This window comes from Ctenopharyngodon idella, chromosome 16 (genome assembly GCF_019924925.1).
Source record: "Ctenopharyngodon idella isolate HZGC_01 chromosome 16, HZGC01, whole genome shotgun sequence".
NCBI lineage: Eukaryota > Metazoa > Chordata > Actinopteri > Cypriniformes > Xenocyprididae > Ctenopharyngodon > Ctenopharyngodon idella.
In genome coordinates, this window is record NC_067235.1 from 29,120,726 (window position 1) to 29,145,036 (window position 24,311).

Sequence of the window (24,311 nt, forward strand, 5' to 3'; positions counted from 1 at the left end):
GGGCATCAAACTATTTAACACATTCTCCCGGTGAACGGTCAGGCCATTCTTATCCACTTTGACAGCAGTTAACCCCAAAACACCCCTGCCACTTTCCATCAACAGAAGTAGTGCCTGAAATTAATATAAAAATGTCTTTTTTATTATTATTTTTGCACACAGACACTCAGAGGTGGTGCTTAACCTCCACAAAATGTTGATCGTCAATCAACCTCAAGAGGTCAAACTAAATTTTTCTGAAGAGGACATTCCTCCAGGGGCGTCTGATCTTGATTCATGCCCGGGGATGGCACATCCTCACTGGGATGCATTTTCAGAAAGCCAGCCTGTCAATTCCTGGATGTTTAATACTTCCAGTAATCCATCATGGTCGAATTTGAACTCTCTCACCCACCAGAGTGAGCCTCAGGCAGGCCTCACGATAGTCTAATGTGGCCCTGGAGCAGCTGTTTTATTTCTTTCTATACATTTTATATGAAGTTTGCAATCCTTTATGAGGTTTGCGACTGCTTTCACAGTTTAACACCTTAATTTTTGTGATTCCTCTAGCAATAAAAAATAAGCAAATATCACAATTAAATAGATAAAATGAAAAATTAAATTTATTTTATTTCTTCTGTGGAAGACCATTTCTGCCTCAGAACAAAAAAAGCAATAATAATTTTTTTTCTCTCATTTCATCTCTTATTGTGACTATAGATCTTACAATGTGACTTTATTTCTTATTTTAAAGTCTGCAAGAAATAGAACTTGCAATAGTCTTTTCTTCCATATTGTAAATGAAACGGCTTCTCAAAAAAAAAAATATGTAGGGCAGGACTTGATTTTGCCCACTGGGAATTGATTGGATGGTTGTGGTTTGCTATTGGTTGATCTCGTGTGAATGACAGGTTGTCCCGCCCTCGCACCAGTAAACCCATCATCAGAGAAGAGAAGAGAAGAGAAGAGAAGAGATGAGATGTCTCTGCAAGAGGGAGGGGAAGTTATTTTGATTAAAAATTATGAGAGCACATAAATTTAAAATGTAAAAAATAATGATGTGCACAGGTAAATAATTTATAACAAATACTGCAATATTCCATAAAAATAAGAATTGTCAATTTTGATTCTTATAGCGACTTTGGCTATTTCACAATTAACTTTCTTTATTTTTTTGTGTGGAAATGGACTTCCATACAGAAAGGGAAAAAAAAAAAAAATAAAAAAAAATCACAAAATGTTCATGTTTTGTTCCATACAACAACAGCAGTGACCAGGACTGTCAAGCCACAAAAATGACAAAGAGCACCATTAAAGCATCATAAAACTAATCCATCCATGTGTGCGCTATATTCCTAATCCTAACATAATTTAAGTCTGAAAATCTCCACCACAGTTCTCAAATGTCATATGAACTACTGTACAGTATTTAACTTATAAACTTGCAGTTGGTACACTCTTAAAAATAAAGGTTCCTAAAAGGGGGTTTTTGCAGTGATGCCAAAAAGAAGAATCATTTTGGTTCCCCAAAGAACCTTTTCCACTATACAGAAAAGTTAAGTGCAATGGAAAGATTCCATTGATTTTAAAGGTTCTTCATGGAAACATCAATGCCAATATAGAACCTGTAACTAAATAAAGAACCTGTAACTTCAGTACAAAGTCGGTAATGAAATTTTAAAAAACGTGATGCTTTGAGCGCTGTTGCGAGGATTCGTAAACGCCTCTGATTGGCCATTGTGTTCACGTGCTCAACAGATATGTCTGTGACTGGCTACAATGATCAACCCTTCAAAAATATGTTGTAAATAGACATCAATGACGCTCTTTACCGAGCGCTTACACAGATACACACGGGAGGGTTTGAAAGCAGGTGTCAATTGGTCCACTGATAGACGCCTGCTTTCAAACGCTCCCACTCCCGCTTTCAAATTCAAACACTTCAGTGCTTTCAAATGCTCCCGTTCGTTGATCATTAGCCAATCACAGACATATCTGTTGAGCGCGTGAACACAATGGCCAATCAGAGGTGTTTACGAATCCATTCAACAGTGCTCAAAACGTCACATTTTTAAAATTTCAGTACCGACTTGGTATCTTTTGACAACTCTAAAATGACTTCAAACATGCATCTTCACACAGCATAATTAAATAAACGAGAACACAAATAAGATTTAAGGACTTTAGTGTGAGTAAATGACACTTTAAATTTGCACTTTGGGTAAACGAACCTGTTTTTCGAAGATTTTGCCGGTTTGTAACATCTAGCTGATGTTAGCAAAGTATTTATGGAAGCGGAGAGGCCAACAAAATTCCTCTTACTGCACAAACCTTTAAAGCAGCTGCTCACTTTCATAGTTGTGTAAAGTCAAGACCAATACAGAACTATAACACTCTCTGTTACACAACACAGAACAAATCAGAAGCTGCCTTGCTACCATATGGCAGGCACATTTTTTAACATCTAACCTTCTGGGGGTAACACGTTAAGCCAGACAGAAAGTGCAAATGAGCATTTACAGTTTTCGTGACAGAACACGCCATATGAACCGATCTGATCGAAAAGAACAGCACTGCTGTCACAGTAGCTTTTTATACATTTCACAGAACACTCGTTGTGTTCTACAGGAAATGTCAGACTGCATCCGTGAAAGCAGCTTAAAGCTCACCTGCTGTCCTGAGCCTTTCACGGACATCTGCCAGGTAAAGAAGCCAGGGATGAGTGAAAAAAACAAATGCATTGCGCCATAAATACTCCCTCAAACTTTAGGGATGGGCATGAGTATCCAGAGTACACAAATACAAGCATGAGTACAAGTTCTTGCTTGCAAATATCTGATGGTAAAGAATAAACATGTGGGATGCATTTCTAAAACTTTAAATATTTTTGAGTTTAAGCTAGTTACACCAAGGTCATAAGTATGGAGCTCCGCACATGACATGCAAGAAAAAAAGTAAATTGTTTGCACGATTTACTAATTCTTTCCCTCGATTTATAAGCACAATGTTTTCAACATCGAAAATAATGTTTCTTGAGCAAATCAGCATATTATGATTTCAGAAGGATCATGTGACACTGAAGACTGGAGTAATGATGCTGAAAATTCAGCTTTAGTTATCACAGAAATAATTTTAAATTGCAATAATATTTCACAATATTACTGTTTTAACTGTATTTTTGATCAAGTAAATAAGAATAAAAGCTTCTTTCAAAAACTCTTATAGACCTCAAAGTTTTAAATGCTAGTGTATACATTAAATGCTAGTGTATACATGTCCTGTGTGCACTTCACCTGGTTCAAATAAAATCATAACTTTACATTTTTAACTTGACACGCCATCTTAAAAACAATGAGATGTGCTAAAACTCCCATTAAACGTGTACACGTGTACACAGACCAACAATTAAGTGGCAACAGAACTCGCTACAGTACATCCCTTTACTAAATGGCTAAGTCTAAATTTGCAATTTCCATTTCAAGGGTTTGTCATTCAAATGTTCATGTCAACACAACACACATTAACAGCAGGTGAGATCAGCCCCATCCCTGTGGCACATGCCCAACATTCCTCTCCTCCACAGGTATTCAGGAACGGAAAATCAAACCAACACACAGCGGGCACCACGGATTCAAGGGAGCATGCATCTGTTTCTACTGAGACATCTCTCCAGGACTGACCTCTGAACCCTGAGCAGTGAAGCTGATACAGCCATCCCAGCTAAGGAGGGAGAGAATTTGATCCCAAGGCTCAGAGAGACACCGCCACTGTGTGGAAAAAGATGGAATCACACTCACATGCTCACGGTGCATTAGCATCTCCCTGCAGATTAGCGGCGTAATGCTTGATAAATGACTTCCTGCATTTGTTCTAGAGCAGGTTTCACCATAAATTACTGATTGTTATTTACCTGTCTAGTGTGTTCAGTACCAAATTAGTAATGGTAAACGGCTGAAAAACAGATGGAACCTGAATGAATGCATTGTGTGCTCCAGCAGTTGTTATCCCAGCTTCAATTTCAAATAACCCAGCTTGAGGTCTATGTATGCATGCGTTTAAAGGGGACCTATTATGCAAAATTCACTTTTGCATGGTGTTTGGACATAAATGTGTGTTGGCAGTGTGTGTACACAACCACCCTACAGTGATAAAAATCCACCCACTCTTTTTTTTTTAATCCCCATAAATCATAAGCAGTGTCTCCCAACGACCTGGTTTCAGCCATGGTGCTAATGTGACGTCACATTAGCCACAGGCCCCGCCCACGACTGCTGACTGACAGTCATGCATTACTATAGTTTCCGCCCTCAGCGAGCTGTGTGCTGTCCGCCATTTTCTCTGCGCTCCAGCAGCTGTAGCGACACCAATGTCTGGTAAGCAATTGAGATGTTTTGTTGTTGGATGTAAGAGTGAACATACCAGTCTTCATTTACTGAACGGGCACAGCAGCTCATTTGCATTTAAAGGCACATGCACGAAAACAGCCTGTTCTTGACTGTAGCCAGGAATGGGTATTTACAACATGGATTTATAAATGTTCTCTGGGGTATTTTAAACTGAAACTTCACAGACACATTCTGGGGACACCTGAGACTTAAATTACATCTTGTAAAAATGGGCATAATAGGTCCCCTTAAAAAAAAGAAGAAGCTACTTTTCATGCAAGGTTAATTTAATATTTGAGCCTCTAAAACCTAAAAAAATAAATAATTTGACACAGATGTTTATTGTATTCATGCAATTTGACTTTTGCAGTCAAAGTTCATTTCAGAATTGTCTAGTACATCTGTCTGTCTGTCTATTGTTCGTTCGTTCATTCATTCTGTCTGTCAATCTGTCTGTCTATCATTCGTTCATTTGTTCTGTCTATCATTCGTTCATTCGTTCTGTCTGTCAATTGTTCGTTTGTCTGTCTGTTGTTCATTCTGTCTGTCTGTTGTTCGTTCTGTCGTTCATTCAGTTGTCTGTTGTTCGTTCGTTCAGTTATCTGTCTGTCTTTCGTTCGTTCATCTGACTGTTGTTCATTCTGTCTGTCTTTCATTTGTTCTGTGTCTGTTGTTCGTTCGTCTGTCTGTTGTTCGTTCTGTCATTCGTTCAGTTGATTGTGTCTGTCTGTCTTTTGTTCGTCTGTCTGTCTGTCTTTTGTTCGCTCGTCTGTCTATCATTCGTTCTGTGTCTGTCGTTCCTTCGTATGTCTGTCATTCATTCTGTTGTTCATTCAGTTGTCTGTCTGTTGTTTGTTCAGTTGTCTGTCATTCGTTTGTCTGTCTGTCTTTCATTTTTTCTCTTGTTCATTCAGTTGTCTGTCGTTCGTCCAGTTGTCTGTCTGTCGTTTGTTCATCTGTCTGTCGTTCGTTTTTTCGTCTGTTGTTCGTTCGTTCTGTCTGTCTATCGTTCATTCATTCTGTTCGTTCAGTTGTCGTTTGTTCGCCTGTCTGACGTTTGTTTGTTCTTCCGTCTATCATTTGTTCGTTCATTCTATCGTTCGTTCTACACCTAAAAATTGTATTAGCCAATAAGTCACAGAAAAAAAAAATCCCAGGAAGTGGCAAAGTCAAGCAGTCTTCGTGAGGGACAGATCATTAACGGCAGGTCCTTGTGGTATTTACAGTATGTTGAGCAGGAAATCCAAACGTTCACCTATCATCCATCGACCACAAATATGGCTTACCATCAAGAACAGCCAATCAATCTGGTTTGCCATGCCTTTCTCACTCCCTGTAGAGTTAGTAACAACTCAAAGCACCATAACATCCACTTAGCAATGTCCTAGAAACCATCCAGAGCACCTTAAAAACTGCTTAGCAACACACTAGTTATAACCCAAAAAATCCCATGCAACTGCCTAGCATCACCATAGCAACCACTTAGTCCAGCAACCACCAAGAATACCATAGCAACCATTTAAGAATATATTAACAACCATTCAGAATACCCAAGCAACCACTTAGTAACAACCTAGCAACAACTTAGAACACCCTAACAATGTCCTTGCATTTTAGGCAAAGCTTTGTCAAGCTAATATTATCTTGACCGACTTATCAAGTTCCCAATATAATCAACAAAAACAGTGGTTTGGTCACTGTAGGCAAATTATTTTAGCAAGTTTCTTGAAAAGTAACAAGAATAACTTGAAGAGTGCTGGTTCTCACAAGGAATAATGATTTCTAAACACAGGGTTATTGCAAGTTCAAAATTTTCGTCATCGTATCGCTCTAAAAACACATTAATGCTTATCATCTGCACTCACCTGTTGCTCAGAGAGTCGTTGGGCTTCAGACCGGAGTCGTTGTTGAGGGATGCCTGGCGCGAGAGTCCTGGAGCACGGCTGCGGTCCCCTGGAGGCCCCTGATACAGCAGTGGGGCTTCCTGCAGTTTGGCCTTCTTCTCCTGCGGAGCCTCTTCGTGGCGGCGGCGAGGGTCACTCGCACCCGGGGGCAGGGCGTCCCCTGGGCCGCTGTAGAACCAGGCCCCTGACTTGGTGAGGATTTCTTGTTGTTTTCGGCACAGGTTGCATACCCACATCACCTGACAGTTACAGAACAGGAAGTTAGAACCAAAAGAAGAACACAGACAGAAGACAGAGGTCAAAACCCTAAATGAGACAGATGAAAACTTGCTGTTGTGGGAAAAGCGATTTATATCGTTAAATCAGTCATTTTGGTTTCAACTGTGAAGCCAGTGAATATTGGGATATTTGTCCAGAACCTCATACGCAGGTCCCACAACAAACAGGTTCAGGAAACTGTGATGCTGGTGCAGCTGACAAACAAAAATGTCAGAGTACATGTGAGAGGAAATGATGAATGCAAAGTAATTCTGGCTCAACCAATGGCATGAGTTTGGGGGTGGAGCTACCTGGTTTGTCTGACTAATGGAGTCCAGCAAGGGATGACATATTCTTGTAGGCCAAAGTCCACAAACAAGATAACATTTAAGCACTTCCAGTTCCACTCTCCTGAAATCAATGGGTTTTTTGATTAAATGCCTGATAAATTGTGGTAAACACAAGCTCAAGAGCTTATACCTGTCTAGAAAAAGGAGGTTACTAACAAGTGGCTAAATGGACCTACAGAGGTTGTCAAGGACATTAAACACCGAACAGGTAAACTTGTCTTCTCACTAGTCCACTTTCACAGCCTTGTTGTGTTTATAATCGTTGTAAACTACATGAGTTTGGACTTTTAGAGAAAATGTTTAAAAATTTAAGAGTTGACTGAAGCATAATCGTAGTGATGTTAAAGTCATGCAACCATGGTGTAGTTTGTTTATAGCGTACGTTTGTTTTTCTTCTTCTGGCAATTGTATTTAGGCTAGTGTTGTGAAAAGTACGAGTACGAGTACAAAAGCCAAGTACTGAAATTTAAAAAAATGTGACGATACCAGCATTTCCCCTTAGCATTTTGAGCGCTGTTGAGCGGATTCTTAAACAACTCTGATTGGCCATTGTGTTCACACACTCAACAGATATGTCTGTGATTGGCTACAATGATAAACCCTTCAAAAACATGTTGTAAATAGACATCTGGACGCTCTTCACCAAGCACTTACACAGATACACATGGGAGCATTTGAAAGCAGGCGTCTATCAGCAAATCCCTAATATATCCACTGATAGATGGATCCACTGATAGATGCCTGTCTTCAAACTCTCCCATGTGTATCTGTGTAAGCACTCGGTGAAGAGTCTGTACTTTTGACAACACTAATTTAGGCTTCAAAATTCAGATTTAATCCAAAAGCCAATGGACAAATCCTGTTGGGTATTCTTTGAGAGAACCACTTTAGCTAACTAACTATTAAGTTAGCCTACAAAAATGCAGTCACCACTGCAGCACTCAATAGCAGATGTCGAGCTTGGTGGAAGGTGTTTAGAAACCTGTTTGGAAACAACTGTTGATTTTTTCTAAAGACAAGCATAACTATAAATACTGCGCTCAGGTCTAACTGTACAACCTTCTCAAATCTCCTACTTTCAACACTGCAGTCTGAACATCTCTTGAACGTTAATTTCCCACCATCACCGAGGGCATGGCAGCCTGACCTCATTATTTGCCCAGCAGAAATGCACTTAGCAGCCAGTGTTGGCATCAATGCTCCATCCAGTTTGCTGGTGGTAATTAAACATGCTCTCAGCGACACACAGAGGCTTTCATCCATCCAGCCTGAATACAAAATGCCACATCAGCCCCTGGAAATGAAGCATCTCACAAAAGAAATTAACTAGGAAATTTGAATTATTCCACCATTTTCCTAAACAATGGAGTGATGGTGTTCTGTCGATTTGTCTTACCTTGTCAGATTTTGCTACTTCCCATTAAAACAGTAAGTAGCACAATTCAACAGTGAAAAATGCTACCTATTGTGCTACTAGGATCATATTCATGTGATTTGAGGCTCTATTAACATCCATACCTAACCCTACCCTTAAAACAATCCAATTCAATTTTAAAAAATGACACAATATTGATGTTCGCATGCGCAGTAAGCCCTGGTAGCACAATCTGACGGGTAGGATGAAATGTCAGGACAACGGTCTGTTCCTCACATAAAACTATGGTATGGCTTGGAATATAACACACAAATCGTACTGTATGGATGACAGTAATGGTGATTTTTTTTTTTTTAAATGTTGACAGCCCCTGGTTGGCATTCATTTACTTTCACTTTATGAAAAGAGAAGCTCTGTTCTTCAGAAGAAAGTGAGTGTCACAATAAATAAATGATGCCAGAATTTTTCCTGTAATATCCGAACAAAAGAAGAGCCTACATTATATCCAAAACCAGTAATTATTATGAAACTTGAAAAGTTGTGTATGAGCTGCCCTATCATACTATAAAGTGAAAAGGTCACAACTTTCAAGTGCATTTTGTTAAGATCACAGTGAGGAATTGCACTGCGACTGGCTCTGAGACATAGCGCAGATGGATGTGAGTGTTATTGTGATGAATGTTTGGTCAGTCAGTGATAGACAAACGAAAAGATGTGTGCAGTGAAAAATTGATAAAGTGCTGAGTGAGCTGTCATTGGTGTCAAATGGCAGGGGACCTTTCTGGGTGAATCTCATGAAGCCTGTCAAGAACATGTCTAGGTCATGTTTCACACCAAAATAAAAATACATATAGCTTAAATTGCTTTTTATTATTTAAATTAGAATTAAATTAAATGGGAAAAAATATTGATCTAATATTGATACTCTATAATATAATTTATTATTCAAAATATAAAGTAATTATATAAAGTATTTATAAATCTAATGCTGACACAAATAAAAACCATTGTATTTTCATTGTCTCATGTGTTTTTGGGAAAAACTGCACTTATTTGTGATGAAAATAATGTCATGATGCACAATGCAATATATATATATATATATATATATATATATATATTATAGAAAGGCACCAATAGGATTTTTCGTTTGTTTTTGGCAAACAACTAATGGCCGATTTCAATATAACTTGTGTCATAAAATTGATTACTGTTTTGACCAAGTTTTACAGAAATTGAATAAAGTAATCAAAGATTACTTTAGATAATACTGCTGTATAAATTAAATATATATTAATCCTTATTAAAGTTACGAAAGATATTTAGTCAAGAGCAGTGAGCGATTACTTTTTTTTTGTCTTTTGTTGTTTGATTAACATTAAAACACCAGGAGCATCGCAGCAGGAACATTAGGCTGCTGTCACTTTAAGAGCTGCATGGATCCAATATACACACATGCATTTTATTTCTCAACTGTTTACGTTCACTTAAGCCATAGTCGACAGTGTTTACTAGGATACTCGCCAAGATGGGCATTTTAATATAATTTTGTGTGGATTTGTCCATTCAAGTGCAACAAGAAGCGAAAGAGAACTCAATTCAGTATTTTGAGACACGGCTTTCTGGGAATGCGCTTTGGATGTGTGCGCACAAAACTTCTCACACAGCGAGTACCAAATGGAGTTCTTTTTTACATCTTCTTGTGCTTTAATATTTAAATTGGCTTAAAAGGCTTAAAAACACATGCAAAGGATAAACTTGATGATGCAGCACTGGCCCGATCGAGACAGTGACAGTTTGGTCAATTGTCCTGTCGTTCTCGCTGGCACCGGGCAGTCCATATTGTCGAGTCCTATATATTTTGTGCAGGTTTCATTTGGTTTTGGCAAGTATTTAAATATCTTACCTAAATGCAACAGACATTATACAAATCAGTCCCTTCATGCAGTTAATTAATCAAAACCATCGTTATCAGACTTTTTCATGCTATAGCCGAAATGTCAATGGTTTTAAATTGATCAAAAATTAGGTGATAAATATTGGTGGTACATCTCTAATTAATTAATATAATGAGTTTAGTTTAAACAAAGATAGCTACGTGAGATGTTCAGGTCTCACCTGTGCTCGCGCGCTATCAACACCCAGGTGATGACGGCGTAAATGACTGGGCATAGAGCATTCGGCACGTCATTGAACATTTGTTTACAGTGACTGTTTTGTCCATGTTCTTTTGATCATCACTGTTGTAACGTATTGGGAAAGAAGGAATGCACATCCATCAAATGAAACATACATTAGCCGAATCCGTCTGTCTGTTTTGCACGTTGTTTTCAACAAACCATATTAGATGCGTCTTCAGATTTGGGATGAACCGCGGTGCAAGCACGTGCCGAATCGTGGGTGGAGAACGAACGGTTCCATCCCTAACAGCAACATACACAGGACAAATAATATCCTAAATGTGTGTGAAAACAACGTGAATGTACTGAAATGTGTCTGTGCATAAATACAATGTGCGATCAGTGCGTCGAGAGCGCGCTCATACATGATTTGTTTGGCCATCAATATAACGGACTCTCGCGTGCTTAATGTACGACTCCTGCACGTCACCGCAATCGTCTTTACTTTGATTGCAATCCTCATCCATCAAAACTTTCATAGCAAGAAGCTGGTTTGCTTTATCCAGCCAAGAAACATAGTCTTCATATCATCTGGCCATACAGCGGTGGGATGTTTTGACATTCCTTTCAGACAGGAACAGCGCGATGCGGGAGGGCTCGCGCTCTTCAGATACAATGACACAACATGACAGAGAGTTCGTGTTTTAAAGCGAAACAAACACTGGAATGAATAATTTTTTCTGCCATCTCTGATATAATCAGCATGGACTTTTAAGATAATCTAACTGCGTGATGTAAATTACGTTATGACGCAATTTTACATGCTTCCGTAATTTTTTTGTGTTAAATGCGTTAAATTATTTAAAAGGATAGTTCACCCAAAAATGAAAATTTTATGTTTATCTGCTTACCCCCAGGGCATCCAAGATGTAGGTGACTTTGTTTCTTCAGTAGAACACAAATGATGATTTTTAACTCCAACCGTTGCGGTCTGTCAGTCATATAATGCATTGAAACGGTAACACCATCTATGAGAATAAAAAAAACATGCACAAACCCTGTGGCTCGTGACGACACATTGATGTCCTAAGACACGAAACGATCGGTTTGTGCGAGAAACCGAACAGTATTTATATAATTTTTTACCTCTAATACACCACTATGTCCAACTGCCTTGTGCATCCGGTTGGTGAGGTCTGAACGACAAGTGATGTCTCGCGCCTATACTTCAATGAGTGCGAGACATCGCCAACCAGATGCGCAAGGCAGTTGGACATAGTGGTGTATTAGAGGTAAAAAAATTATATAAATACTGTTCAGTTTCTCGCACAAACTGATTGTTTCATGTCTTAGGACATCAATGCGTCGTCACGAGCCGCAGGGTTTAATTTGGATTTGTTTGTGCATGTTTTTTTTATTCTCATAGATGGTGTTACAGTTTCAGTGCATTATATGACTGACAAACCGCAACGGTTGGAGTTAAAAATCATCATTTGTGTTCTACTGAAGAAACAAAGTCACCTACATCTTGGATGCTCTGGGGGTAAGCAGATAAACATCAAATTTTCATTTTTGGGTGAACTATCCCTTTAAGGATTTTGAATTAATCGCATGCGTTAACACATTAACATTGACAGCCCTAATATATATATATATATACTGTATACACACATACATATATTAGTACAGTCGGTGAGCTTTGGACACAACATAGCCAACAATACTTACAATGCTTATTTCTTGAAATAAATAAATATTTTTTAATGAATGCAATATTTGCAATTTGTAAAGCCTGAGATTTGGTTATCTGACTACCTCTGAGAGGTACTGTGTGTAAAACATTAACAAACATCAATATAGAGCTAGTATATTACTGTATCAAACGGCATAACCGGAGAGGCTGTCCTGGGCCGCTTAATATTTTATAGATGTTTGATAAAAGTAAGGAAGCTCATGATGAGGGGAGCGTTATCATTCACCAGCTAAAACACCGCCTGCAGGTGGAACATGAATGTTTAATGAGGTTCTATATTTAGAGCCCAGCAGCTCGTAATAGACTAGATGCATATTCATAGGTTTTATTTTCTCTGAACTTAATGAGGACCTGTTAAACAAAGTGTTAATTATGCAGCGACAGAATCAAAAATAGACAGATCTCTAAGAGGAAAAGAACATATGTAGCTCTCTGCAGGGATGTCACGTTGTCGAACAATATCTCTATTTTTAGCTGAAATATTGTGCAAATTAAAGTTCAATATGATTTTATATTTCAAGCTGTTTAGATTTTGAGAACCATTTACATCGATCTGTTAAGATTAAAAGAACAAATCTAGACAATAAGATTGAAATGATTCACTATCATCATTATACAGTTTTCCAAATAACAATATGCAGCTTTTTTCCATTGCTCGAATCTCAATAACATAATAAAAGCTTAACGATAATCATTGTTGCCATGCTTACCCATGTCGGCTGTGTATTGTTTGGTCCAACTGGATAAAACTGATGTTCAAGAACTGAATTCAGAACTCACAGACAGCTCCACACGGTTTTATATGCCAAAGTCCTGCGTAACGGGTGACCTTTGAGAGTTGAGGATCAAATGCTCCTTCTGCTGTCAAGATTATGCTTCAGTTCAAAAAAGATTAATCCTGAGATCAATCTAAGTTGTCAAAAAAAATAAGCAGCAAAATAAAAGCAATTGCCTGTGCAGGAAGATGATATAGAGCGATCGGAGCGGCACATAATCATGTTTTTGCCGCCGAGCATCACTAACACGGGTCTCATTACCGATGCATGTGAGCGTGCAGCTCCACTGGGGCTGAGTCTGACTCATTACTCATGCACAACGCTCACTAACTGTCTTCAAAGGACGCTGATGAAGATAGAAACACTAACTTTAGCATCAAGATGTGTTAAGTCACTGATGTACATCAGATATTAAAGTTGCAAAATCAATCACATTATATAAGTAATCTTTGGCACTGTATTCACTCATAAACATTTCTCTAATTTTTAAACTTAAGAACTATGCTGTGGGTGTGGTCTGGTGGTCACTTCCTGAGCTCACCCCACCTGCTCTCTCTACCATTTCCTGTCACCTCTCTACTGCCCTATATATATGTAAAATAAGACCTAATCATATACGGGAGACCGGGGCTAGTTGTTACACCTTATACTCCAGTGAATTTTTCTGAGGGTAGGTTTATTTTGCAAAGCCCAAAGTAGAGGCCTGCACTCCCACGTGACCCGATGCAACAGAGTGCGGCACAGGACAAGATCAGTTTGCGGGTGCAAGATAAGTGTGTAAGATACTCGTGTAGGAGCACTGTGCGGGTTGCGGGAGAATAAAATGATTCTCGGGACTCTCGCTAAATAAAAATATCTAAAAATAACATATCTAAAAACAAATTGTTATTCATCTATTACACAAAAGCAACAAGTGTCCTACTCGACATGCTCCGAGCGGGATTCGAACCACCGTCTCCTGCATGGGAGGCGGGCTCGCTAACAAGGATGCTAAAGACCGCAGTCTCTAGCATCAGTCGCTAGCACTCCTCTTGAGGCCAGGGGAGTGAGGTTTACATGCACAGCTCTTACTAGCTTACACAGCTCTCACCAGTTGAGCGACTGGTCCTACTCAACCCGCTGCAAGTGGGATTCGAACTGCTGTCTCCAGCAATCGAGGCGGGCGGGCTAACCAGGGCGCTAAAGACCACAGTCTCTAGCATCAGTCACTAGCACTCCTATTGAGGCCAGTGGAGACAGGTTTACACGCACAGCTCTTACTAGTTTGCCTCTGTTACACTCATCCCCCAAACCTCACTCCCATCCATTTAATAATAGCATATTGAACAAAACAGATTTGGCGATCCAGTGTGTATGTGTGTTTACACTCTGGATAGCGTCAAAGGTTTCTATTTACAACACGTTTTTGCAGCGTTGAGAGATGTAGCCAATCCCAAACATATCTGTTGATTTCTTGAACACGATGGCCAATCAGAGGTGTTTAAGTTAGAATCCACTCACCGCTCAGAGTTTTTGTTCAGTGCTGAGTTTTGCACACTTGCAAATCCTCTCATTATAACAAACAAAGTGTAGACATTATGAGAGATTCATTGTGCAGTCAGCTTCATTGATTAAAATGGAACTATGTGAGATCGCAATTAACTAAAATGAGTGACAGCTTTTTAGTAACTGTAAAGGGAGTGCTCTTTGTGTGATTTCTGCCATGCCAAATCACGCATTTAGTAGCCTATAGGCTACTAAATTTAAGACATTATTTACTGAAAACCCTTCACTGCAACTCACAAATCTCATTCTACATTACACACACAATACAGTTCAGAGATGGTACCATGTTTGTTTTTTTTTGTTTTTTTAAGTTTTTGAAATAAATTTCTTATGCTCACCAAAGCTGCATTTATTTGATCAAAAATACAGTAAAATGGTAATATTGTAAAATTTTACAATTTAAATTGTACAATTTAAAAGAGCTGTTTTCAATTTGAACATGTTTTAAAATGTAATATATTTCTGTGACGCAAAGCTGAATTTTCAGCATCATTACTCCAGTCTTCAGTAACACATGAAATACCTTCAGAAATCATTCTAATGTGCTGATTTGGTGCTCAGGAAACATTTCTTATTATTATGAATGTTGAAAATGTTGTCTTTTTGAGGATTCTTTGAATATAAAGGTAAAAAACAGCATTTATTTGAAATCTTTACTGCCAATCAATTTTGTGAACCCTCACAGAATAAAAGTATTAATGAAGTTCAAAAATAAATAAATAAATAAACAAATAAACTTACTGACCCCAAACTTTTGAATGGTATTCAAAATGGAGCACACAATGGTGCCAACGGTGTCAGTCAAATCTGTCATAACACTGTGACATTCTATTTTGAGTTGAGGTGAAGATTATCAGTGAATAATGTGTTTGATTTTTGCCTTTATGTTTTTTTTTCTTTTTTGACATTTAAAAGCCTGACAATCATCATATCTGTCAACAGTCAACAATCAACATCGTCTGTCGACAATAAACTGTCATTGTATGGAAAAAATAGTCTTAAACTTTAAAGAAAATAAGCATATATCCAGACGGCAGTTAGTGCCAATTCTACCCACTAGCTTCAGTGTCAGTGAAAAGCATCAGTGGTGAAATCGGCTCTTTTTCCATCAGCAATTTCTTCTCTTCCCCAAACGCTGACAGTTGTGGTGAAAGAGATCCTGTTGTCCGAGACAGCATCAATATTTACAGCTCCCGGTGTCTCGTGCGGCGAGGGGAGCTGTTGGACATCACACACTGGAATATGATAGCGCAGCTAAGTCCAGCTCTGGCGACAATCATGAGGCAATGTCTGCGGATTCACTACGACTGACTGAATAAATATCCATCTAAAATGTTCATGATGATGAGGGGAAATGATAGCCGAGATATCTACCCTCACTGCCACTAAACAAAATTTTACATCTAAAGAAATTTGACAAATAATGTAAACTTTTATTTTTAGATTTTTATATGTACTTTTGTCATTTTTTAAATATTTCCATTTAGATTTAATTTATTGTTTATTTTGGTTTTAGTAATTTTAGTACTTCAAATAAAACTTTGTATATTATTTCAGTAAGTTGCCCCAGGCGACATTTATCATTTTCATTTAAGTTTAAGTTGAATTTATATTTTATTACTGCTGTCAAATCAATTAATCACGATTAATCACATCTAACATTAAAGTTTGTGTTTACATAATATATGTGTGTGTATATATTATATTTATATATTATATATATACAGTATGTGTGTATACAGTATATATACACACACACACACACACATATATATGTGTACATATATATATATATATATATATATATATATATATTATGTAAATATTATGATTTTATTATATTATGATTTGCTTAATCGCAATTAATCAATTTGACAGCAGTAATTTTTATTTCAGCTTTATTTCAATTAATGAAAACATTCGAAGAAATTAATGGTTTTAGTTTTGCTACAAAGGCATCGATAAGTAAATGCTTTTAATATAAAGTCCAAAACTGTCCAATCGGCCAGTGAAATATCAACAAAATAATACTTTTGTGCATTCTGTGCCTTATGCACATGCTAGTCGCCTGTAGTCTTTGTGGTGTGTTCAAACGCAGCTTTTTGGCTGAGACGCAGCCGACGCGAGGTGACAACACAGTCAGCTTTCGTCGCCGCTAGTTCTTACGTAGACTTGGTGTGTCACAGTTAATGGCGTAAACCACAGAGGGCAGATACAGAATCCAGTCACTAAGAACTGTCCAGCAATTCAATCCTCTGCTGGGCAACCGGATAAAAGCTCGGCACGGCCCTGCAAATGCTGAGATACAGTACAACAGATCTCCAGTACTGGAAAATGAAAGGAAACAGAACTATGGAGCAGAGAACCCAGAGCCCAAATATCAGACAAACATCTAATACTCAGACAACAGAGGTAAATGAAAGAAATATGAAAACAACACACTCTACCACTGCAGCAAACTACCAGGAAAGGAGAGGAAACTGAAAACTCTTGACTGGGAGATGTCACTCAATTCGGGCAACTGGAGGAAAGGAAGTCTCCTTAATATCTCTTTTCTCCCATATATTGTCATGAGATTAACAAACTGAGACATATCTCCTATAGAGTCTCAGAAAAGATCACAAAATTGTCTCAAACTATACTCAGATTTGCCGAGACACTAAGTCAGCAATTACTGTTTTATCTATTCAATAGCTAATTTATTCAATGGTAATTAATAGCTTTCTTTAAGGAATATTTAATTTTATATATTTTTTCAATGTTATATTTATACATCTGGACACATTATGGTAATGAATAACCTTTGTTTACTTTATAGAAAACAATTTTATTTTTTTAAAAATCTGGACACATCGTGGTAATGAATAGTTTCATTTTATTTGTGGAAAATTTTATTTGATAATTTTTTAATTTTATATTTATAGACCTTATGTAGCCCCACCCCTTTTCAGCGTTGCGCTCGTTGTCTTTTGACTTCTGGTTTGTATTTCCACAGCGATCTTACATTTATGAACGAACTGCTCGTTTTAAAATCTTCCCGGTCTAATGACATTTGTTAAGACATCTGCTTTAAACATTACAATGCTCATGATAACTTTCATTAACTCTACAACAAGTAAATCTACTTAACCAGCTAATTATTCTTTGACAGCAATGCCATAGAAATGTACAGAGCTACCGCAAAACGGAAGTTCAAAGACAATTTTATAAAGATGGCGGCGCGCTTGTTTCTCTGGCGCATAAGGTCTATACATCTGGACACATTATGGTAATGAATAGCCTTTGTTTACTTTATGGGAAATTTTTTTATATATTTTTTAAAATTTTATATGTATACATCTGGACACATTATGATAATGACTGGCTTTCATTTTGTTTATGGAAAATGTATTTTATATTTTTATATTTTATATTTATAATCTGGACACATTATGATAATGAAAGGCTTTCATTTTGTTTATGGAAAATTTAATTTTATATTTTTATATTTTATATTTATAATCTGGACACATTATGGTAATGAATGCAAAATATATTTTTTTTTCTTTTTTTTTTTTTTCAAGTTTTCGAGTGACCTGGGCATGCGATTCACCCATATACTTCCATATTACTTGGCTTTATTAAGACTAGTTAGACCCACAGGTTTGAGTGAGTGAGATCCATGGGGATCACCATAACTCTGAAGCGGGGCCGGTGTGTGACAGGTAACACTCCAGGTGAACCTGCTGCATCACCATCTGTGCTCAGGGGAACACAAGACCATTTCTATTGTCCTTCTACACAAAGAGCTGCGCTGCCGGCCAGCCTGGACCGGGACGCAACACTTTTACTACACTGTACTCATGCAGCCAAAACAACACACACAATAGTGAGGTTGTTGTTTAAATGCTCAGGGAGTTCTCATTTAAGTATCAACTTTGTCCTTAATAAAGACTGAAATTCTGAAACTATAAAAGAGATATACAGTATGAGAGATTATTAAGGACTTTTTCTCATGAGAAACATCTGAAGCATCTCTGAAGCATGAAAAAACTCTTAGAGATCTTATTTGTCTTATCAAATTTCTACATCGAGGAAATATGGGAACAATATAATACAATGTTCCTTTTTTGTCACTATTGTATGGTCTGTCACTATTCAATCATAACCACAATGAGAATGAAAAATTTCACAAAGCTGTTTCTTACAAAGCTGTTGATGTGTTTTTCCCTTGTAAAACTAATATGAAAAGGTGCTGATGTTGAAATGAGGGGTGATGCAATGTCATCGATCAGATGATCATGTTAATCACGACCATTTCTCATTTAGTACAGGTTCTGTAAGCGATTTCAGCCATTTTGCTATTACTGTTAAAACTGTTAATAAAATGAATATAAAAAAAGTTTAAAAAAAAATTAATTCTTAACTGCAAGCGGCAATAATATTATATACATATATATATATACATAAATGATATAGTAATTAATATTAATATAACAAAATAATTTTAAAAATACATTAATGTATTGTAAAATATAACAATTTGAAAAATACTCTAAAAATACTTTTACTGATTTTTAATAAATAAAAAAGGTATATTAATTACCTTATAATTTGATAAAATTTCTGTTAAAATTATGCTTAAGTAAAGACCTATAAATGGTCGCCAAAAAAAAAAAAAAAAAGCTTAAAAAATTGTGACATTATCACTGTCAATTGTTTTTACAGTGTAACTTCAACAACACACACTCTCTCCAAAAACTCACCCTAAAAAGACATGTAGAGCAGAGATCATTTCTGGCTGGCAAAATAAAGAGCCTTAAATGTCCTTACTACCTTTGCGAGGCTCTTTTTATGTGTGCCGCTCCCCAAAAAATATATAATAATAACAATCGCTTACAGCACCTTTAATGGAGGTGTGCAATCATCAAAGCTAAATATCAAAACATAGACAAGAAAAAGGGATGCTGACCACTTTATCCTCCTGTTGCAATTCCACAGAGGGAGGAAAAGCAAGAGAGAAAGACAAGGGAGAAAAAGAAGAGGGGAGAACAACTGTGAGCGACATTCAGACACACATAAAGAGATGTTCATGTACTACTGCAGCGAATCACATCGCCGCTTATTACTCTGAGCAAAGTCATTTAAAAGCACCAAGACTGCACTGGGAGAGAGACATCAAAAGGTTAGATAAGCAGTTTCTGGACTGATACATCCATCGCCTCGGGCCGTTGTGGTAAAAACAGAGGGAGTATCGCCCTCTAGTGGTCATTGTGTTAACTGCTCAACCCTCAGCAGCCAGCTGTAGGAAATAACACTCTTCCACAGGAGGAAAGATCAAATGTGTTACAATGAGTTCACTGAATTCTGTATGAAATTTCATAATTAAAAGGCCTTGCATTAACAAGTTCCATTATTTAAACAACACAACATTGCTTTTAGCATCTATAAACACTATCACATTTCTCAAAAACATCCCCTTTATCGCTCCTGTAAATATTGTATATGCTTGGTAGTTTATATATATATATATAGTTTTTTTTTCTCCCCAAGTAAAAGACCTTTTTAATATAATTCTAAAAATGTCCACCTTTAAGTTGTGGCACGTGTCTTTTTGCTGTAAAACAAGTAAACGTAAGAATAACTTTTATATTTTTAGTAATATTTCAAGATGAACACTTACTGAACTAAACCAACTTAGGTTTACTTGATTATCAATACATAATTTTTTAGAAAAAATCATGTTAAAATGTAAGTATTACATATGATACATCAGGATTTTGAGAAACATTTATTTGTTCATCTTTTAATCGTTGTCTTTGATCAAAAAACTAAGAATTTAAATATAATCTTAAGGCATATCATTGGGCAATACAGAGTGACAACTGATATATGCATTTTATCCAAATAACTGTCATTCATGTAACTGTGATGTCTACTCCCAAATGGTCTATAAAATTGAGATGTCTTTCCATCTGTAAGGCAGTGTATGGTGCAAAGTGCACAGTATGCGGTGTGCAACTAGTATTCCATTCTGAACACGTCATTACACTCTCAGTGCTTGTGTATACGGCTGTACCTTGTTAGAGCGTAGTGAAACTCTTCCTCCACAGCGAGCACAGAACTTGGTTTGGCAATAAGAACAGAGGTGGCCACAGCCGTCGGCAAACTTGGTTTTATGGCAGATTCCGCAGGTGGGAGCGTCACTCTTCTGCTCCTGGGTGGTCTGTGTCTCATCCCCCATCTTCTTCACCTGATCCTTATACATTTCAAATTGCTGGTGCAATTTCCTGTAGGGAACAGAACACAGCCAATCAGAACACATCTAGAAAACACGTTATCCCCCAGTATCACAGACAAGGCTTAGGCTAGTCCTAGGCTAAAATGAATGTTTGAGCTGTTTTAACTGAAAGTAACTTGCACTGACATATCTTATAATATGTCAGAGCCATTGTTTTGTCTCACACAAATGTTTTTTTTTCTAGTGAACATTTATAAAAGTACATCAATGCCCTAATTGAACTAAGGACTAATCCTGGCTTAAGCTAAGCCCTGTCTGTGAAACTGGGACTATAAATTTAAACATTACGAGATATCACTTGAGAAACGAGACTGGGGGATTGTCATGGGTTACAAACAACAGGACAATTTTATTGCTCAGAGGTTGCTCTTTGGTAGCTCATGAGACTTATGTTTCATTCAAATATCAACTTATCTTAGTTATCCCAAAAATGGAAACTAACATTTTTATTCAGCAAGGATGGATTTTAATGGATGAAAAGTGACAGTAAACACATTTTTAATGTTACAAAAGGTTTATATTTCAAATAAAGCAACACTGTTGTTTTCAACATTGATAATAAAAAGAAATGTTCCTTGAGCAGCAAATCAGCCTATTAGAATGATTTCTGAAGGATCATGTGACACTGAAGACTGGAGTAATGATGCTGAAAATTCAGCTTTGCATTACATAAATAAATTACATCTTAAAATATATTCAAATAGAAAACAGTTATTTTTGGTTGTAATAATATTTCACAACATAAATATTTTATTGTATTTTGATAAATGCAGCCTTGGTGAGCATTAGAGGCTTCTTTCAAAAAAAAAAAAAAAAAAAAAATGTACCAACCCCATACATTTGTACGGAGCCCCGCACATGACATGCAAGAAATAAAAAAATAAATATCTATTTGCTAAATCGTGCGGACGATTTACTATTTCGTTCCCTCGATTTGCTAAATCGTGCGCATGACTTACTATTTCGTTCCCTCTATTTGCTAAATCGTGCTGACGACTTACTATTTCGTTCGCTCGATTTGCTAAATCGTGCGGACGACTTACTATTTCGTTCCCTCTATTTGCTAAATCGTGCGGACGACTTACTATTTCGTTCCCTCGATTTGCTAAATCGTGCGGACGACTTATTATTTCGTTCCCTCGATTTGCTAAATCGTGCGGACGACTTACTATTTCGTTCCCTCTATTTGCTAAATCGTGCTGACGACTTACTATTTCGTTCCCTCTATTTGCTAAATCGTGCGGACGACTTACTATTTCGTTCCCTCGATTTGCTAAATCGTGCGGATGACTTATTATTTCGTTCCCTCGATTTGCTAAATCGTGCGGACGACTTACTATTTCGTTCCCTCTATTTGCTAAATCGTGCGGACGACTTACTATTTCGTTCCCTCGATTTTTCTAAATCGTGCTGACGACTTACTATTTCGTTCCCTCTATTTGCTAAATCGTGCTGACGACTTACTATTTCGTTCCCTCGATTTGCTAAATCGTGCGCACAACTTACTATTTCGTTCCCTCTATTTGCTAAATCGTGCGGACGACCTACTATTTCGTTCCCTCTATTTGCTAAATCGTGCAGACGACTTACTATTTTGTTCCCTCGATTTGCTAAATCGTGCGGACAACTTACTATTTCGTTCCCTCGATTTGCTAAATCGTGCACACGACTTACTATTTGGTTCCCTCTATTTGCTAAATCGTGCGGACGACTTACTATTTCGTTCCCTCGATTTGCTAAATCGTGCGCACGACTTACTATTTCGTTCCCTCGATTTGCTAAATCGTGCGGACGACTTACTATTTCGTTCCCTCTATTTGCTAAATCGTGCTGACGACTTACTATTTTGTTCCCTCGATTTGCTAAATCGTGCGGACGACTTACTATTTCGTTCCCTCTATTTGCTAAATCGTGCGGACGACTTACTATTTCGTTCCCTCTATTTGCTAAATCGTGCTGACGACTTACTATTTCGTTCCCTCGATTTGCTAAATCGTGCTGACGACTTACTATTTTGTTCCCTCGATTTGCTGAATCGTGCGCACGACTTACTATTTTGTTCCCTCTATTTGCTAAATCGTGCTGACGACTTACTATTTTGTTCCCTCGATTTGCTGAATCGTGCGCACGACTTACTATTTTGTTCCCTCTATTTGCTAAATCGTGCGGACGACTTACTATTTCGTTCCCTCGATTTGCTAAATCGTGCGGACGACTTACTATTTCGTTCCCTCTATTTGCTAAATCGTGCTGACGACTTACTATTTTGTTCCCTCGATTTGCTAAATCGTGCGGACGACTTACTATTTCGTTCCCTCTATTTGCTAAATCGTGCGGACGACTTACTATTTCGTTCCCTCGATTTGCTAAATCGTGCGGACGACTTACTATTTCGTTCCCTCGATTTGCTAAATCGTGCGGACGACTTACTATTTCGTTCCCTCGATTTGCTAAATCGTGCTGACGACTTACTATTTCGTTCCCTCGATTTGCTGAATCGTGCGCACGACTTACTATTTCGTTCCCTCTATTTGCTAAATCGTGCGGACGACTTACTATTTCGTTCCCTCTATTTGCTAAATCGTGCTGACGACTTACTATTTCGTTCCCTCTATTTGCTAAATCGTGCGGACGACTTACTATTTCGTTCCCTCTATTTGCTAAATCGTGCGCACGACTTACTATTTCGTTCCCTCTATTTGCTAAATCGTGCGGACGACTTACTATTTCGTTCCCTCTATTTGCTAAATCGTGCGGACGACTTACTATTTCGTTCCCTCGATTTGCTAAATCGTGCTGACGACTTACTATTTTGTCCCCTCGATTTGCTGAATTGTGCGCACGACTTACTATTTTGTTCCCTCTATTTGCTAAATCGTGCGGACGACTTACTATTTTGTTCCCTCGATTTGCTAAATCGTGCTGACGACTTACTATTTTGTCCCATCGATTTGCGCTTTACTTATTCATTCCCTCAATTTTTAAATCATGTGCACAATTTATAAATCGAGGGAACAAATTAGTAAATCATGCGCATGATTTAGCCTACTATTTTTTTCCTGCATGTCATGCGCGGGGCTCCATACTTTTGAATGGTGTACATTATAATAAATTTAAAAATTTAAAATGGTATAAAACTAACATGAAAACAAGGAATACATTTCTAAGAGTATGTCACATGTTCTGAACTAGATTTTAAACATCTTTATTTGTCATAGACTCATACAATATCATAAAGAGTATTTCCAAATAACTCAATACATGAAAAAAAAATATTTTCATTGAACCATATACAATATCATACTTTTTTTTTTTTTTTTTTTAATAAATCCTGAAAACAAATATATTGTTCTGAAAGAAAAGCCACATTCACAACGAAATATTTATAGAATCACTATAATGGCTTATTATGACTGTGTTTTGCTGGTTGTCATTAAGCTCTGATTAAACTCTCTGTAGTGACTGCTGGAGGTGTCAGACGGACACTTAACACTGACGAGAACTTTCTGTTCTTCGGCACACTTCATCAGCAATTAAAGCATCATGTGCAGCCTTGAGACTATTTGTGGCTTAACTCTTTCAATCC

The 24,311-nt window shown here is 37.5% G+C and overlaps 1 protein-coding gene across 40 annotated transcripts in view; it reads right to left on the reverse strand.

The window, feature by feature from the left end:
• rims2a (regulating synaptic membrane exocytosis 2a) overlaps window positions 1-24,311 on the reverse strand; it is a 201,347-nt gene that overhangs the window by 142,129 nt on the left and 34,907 nt on the right. For 28 of the 40 annotated variants that reach the window (XM_051864852.1, XM_051864850.1, XM_051864846.1 and 25 more), the window contains 3 exons: window positions 20,504-20,714; window positions 19,397-19,408; window positions 6,230-6,507 (listed from right to left, as the gene is read on the reverse strand). In XM_051864852.1, the coding sequence (XP_051720812.1) occupies window positions 6,230-6,507; window positions 19,397-19,408; window positions 20,504-20,714 (501 nt within the window). Of the gene's footprint in view, window positions 1-6,229; window positions 6,508-12,834; window positions 13,141-19,396; window positions 19,409-20,503; window positions 20,715-24,311 lie in introns of those variants that run through there. The other 12 variants (XM_051864854.1, XM_051864840.1, XM_051864879.1 and 9 more) reach the window with 2 other exon arrangements.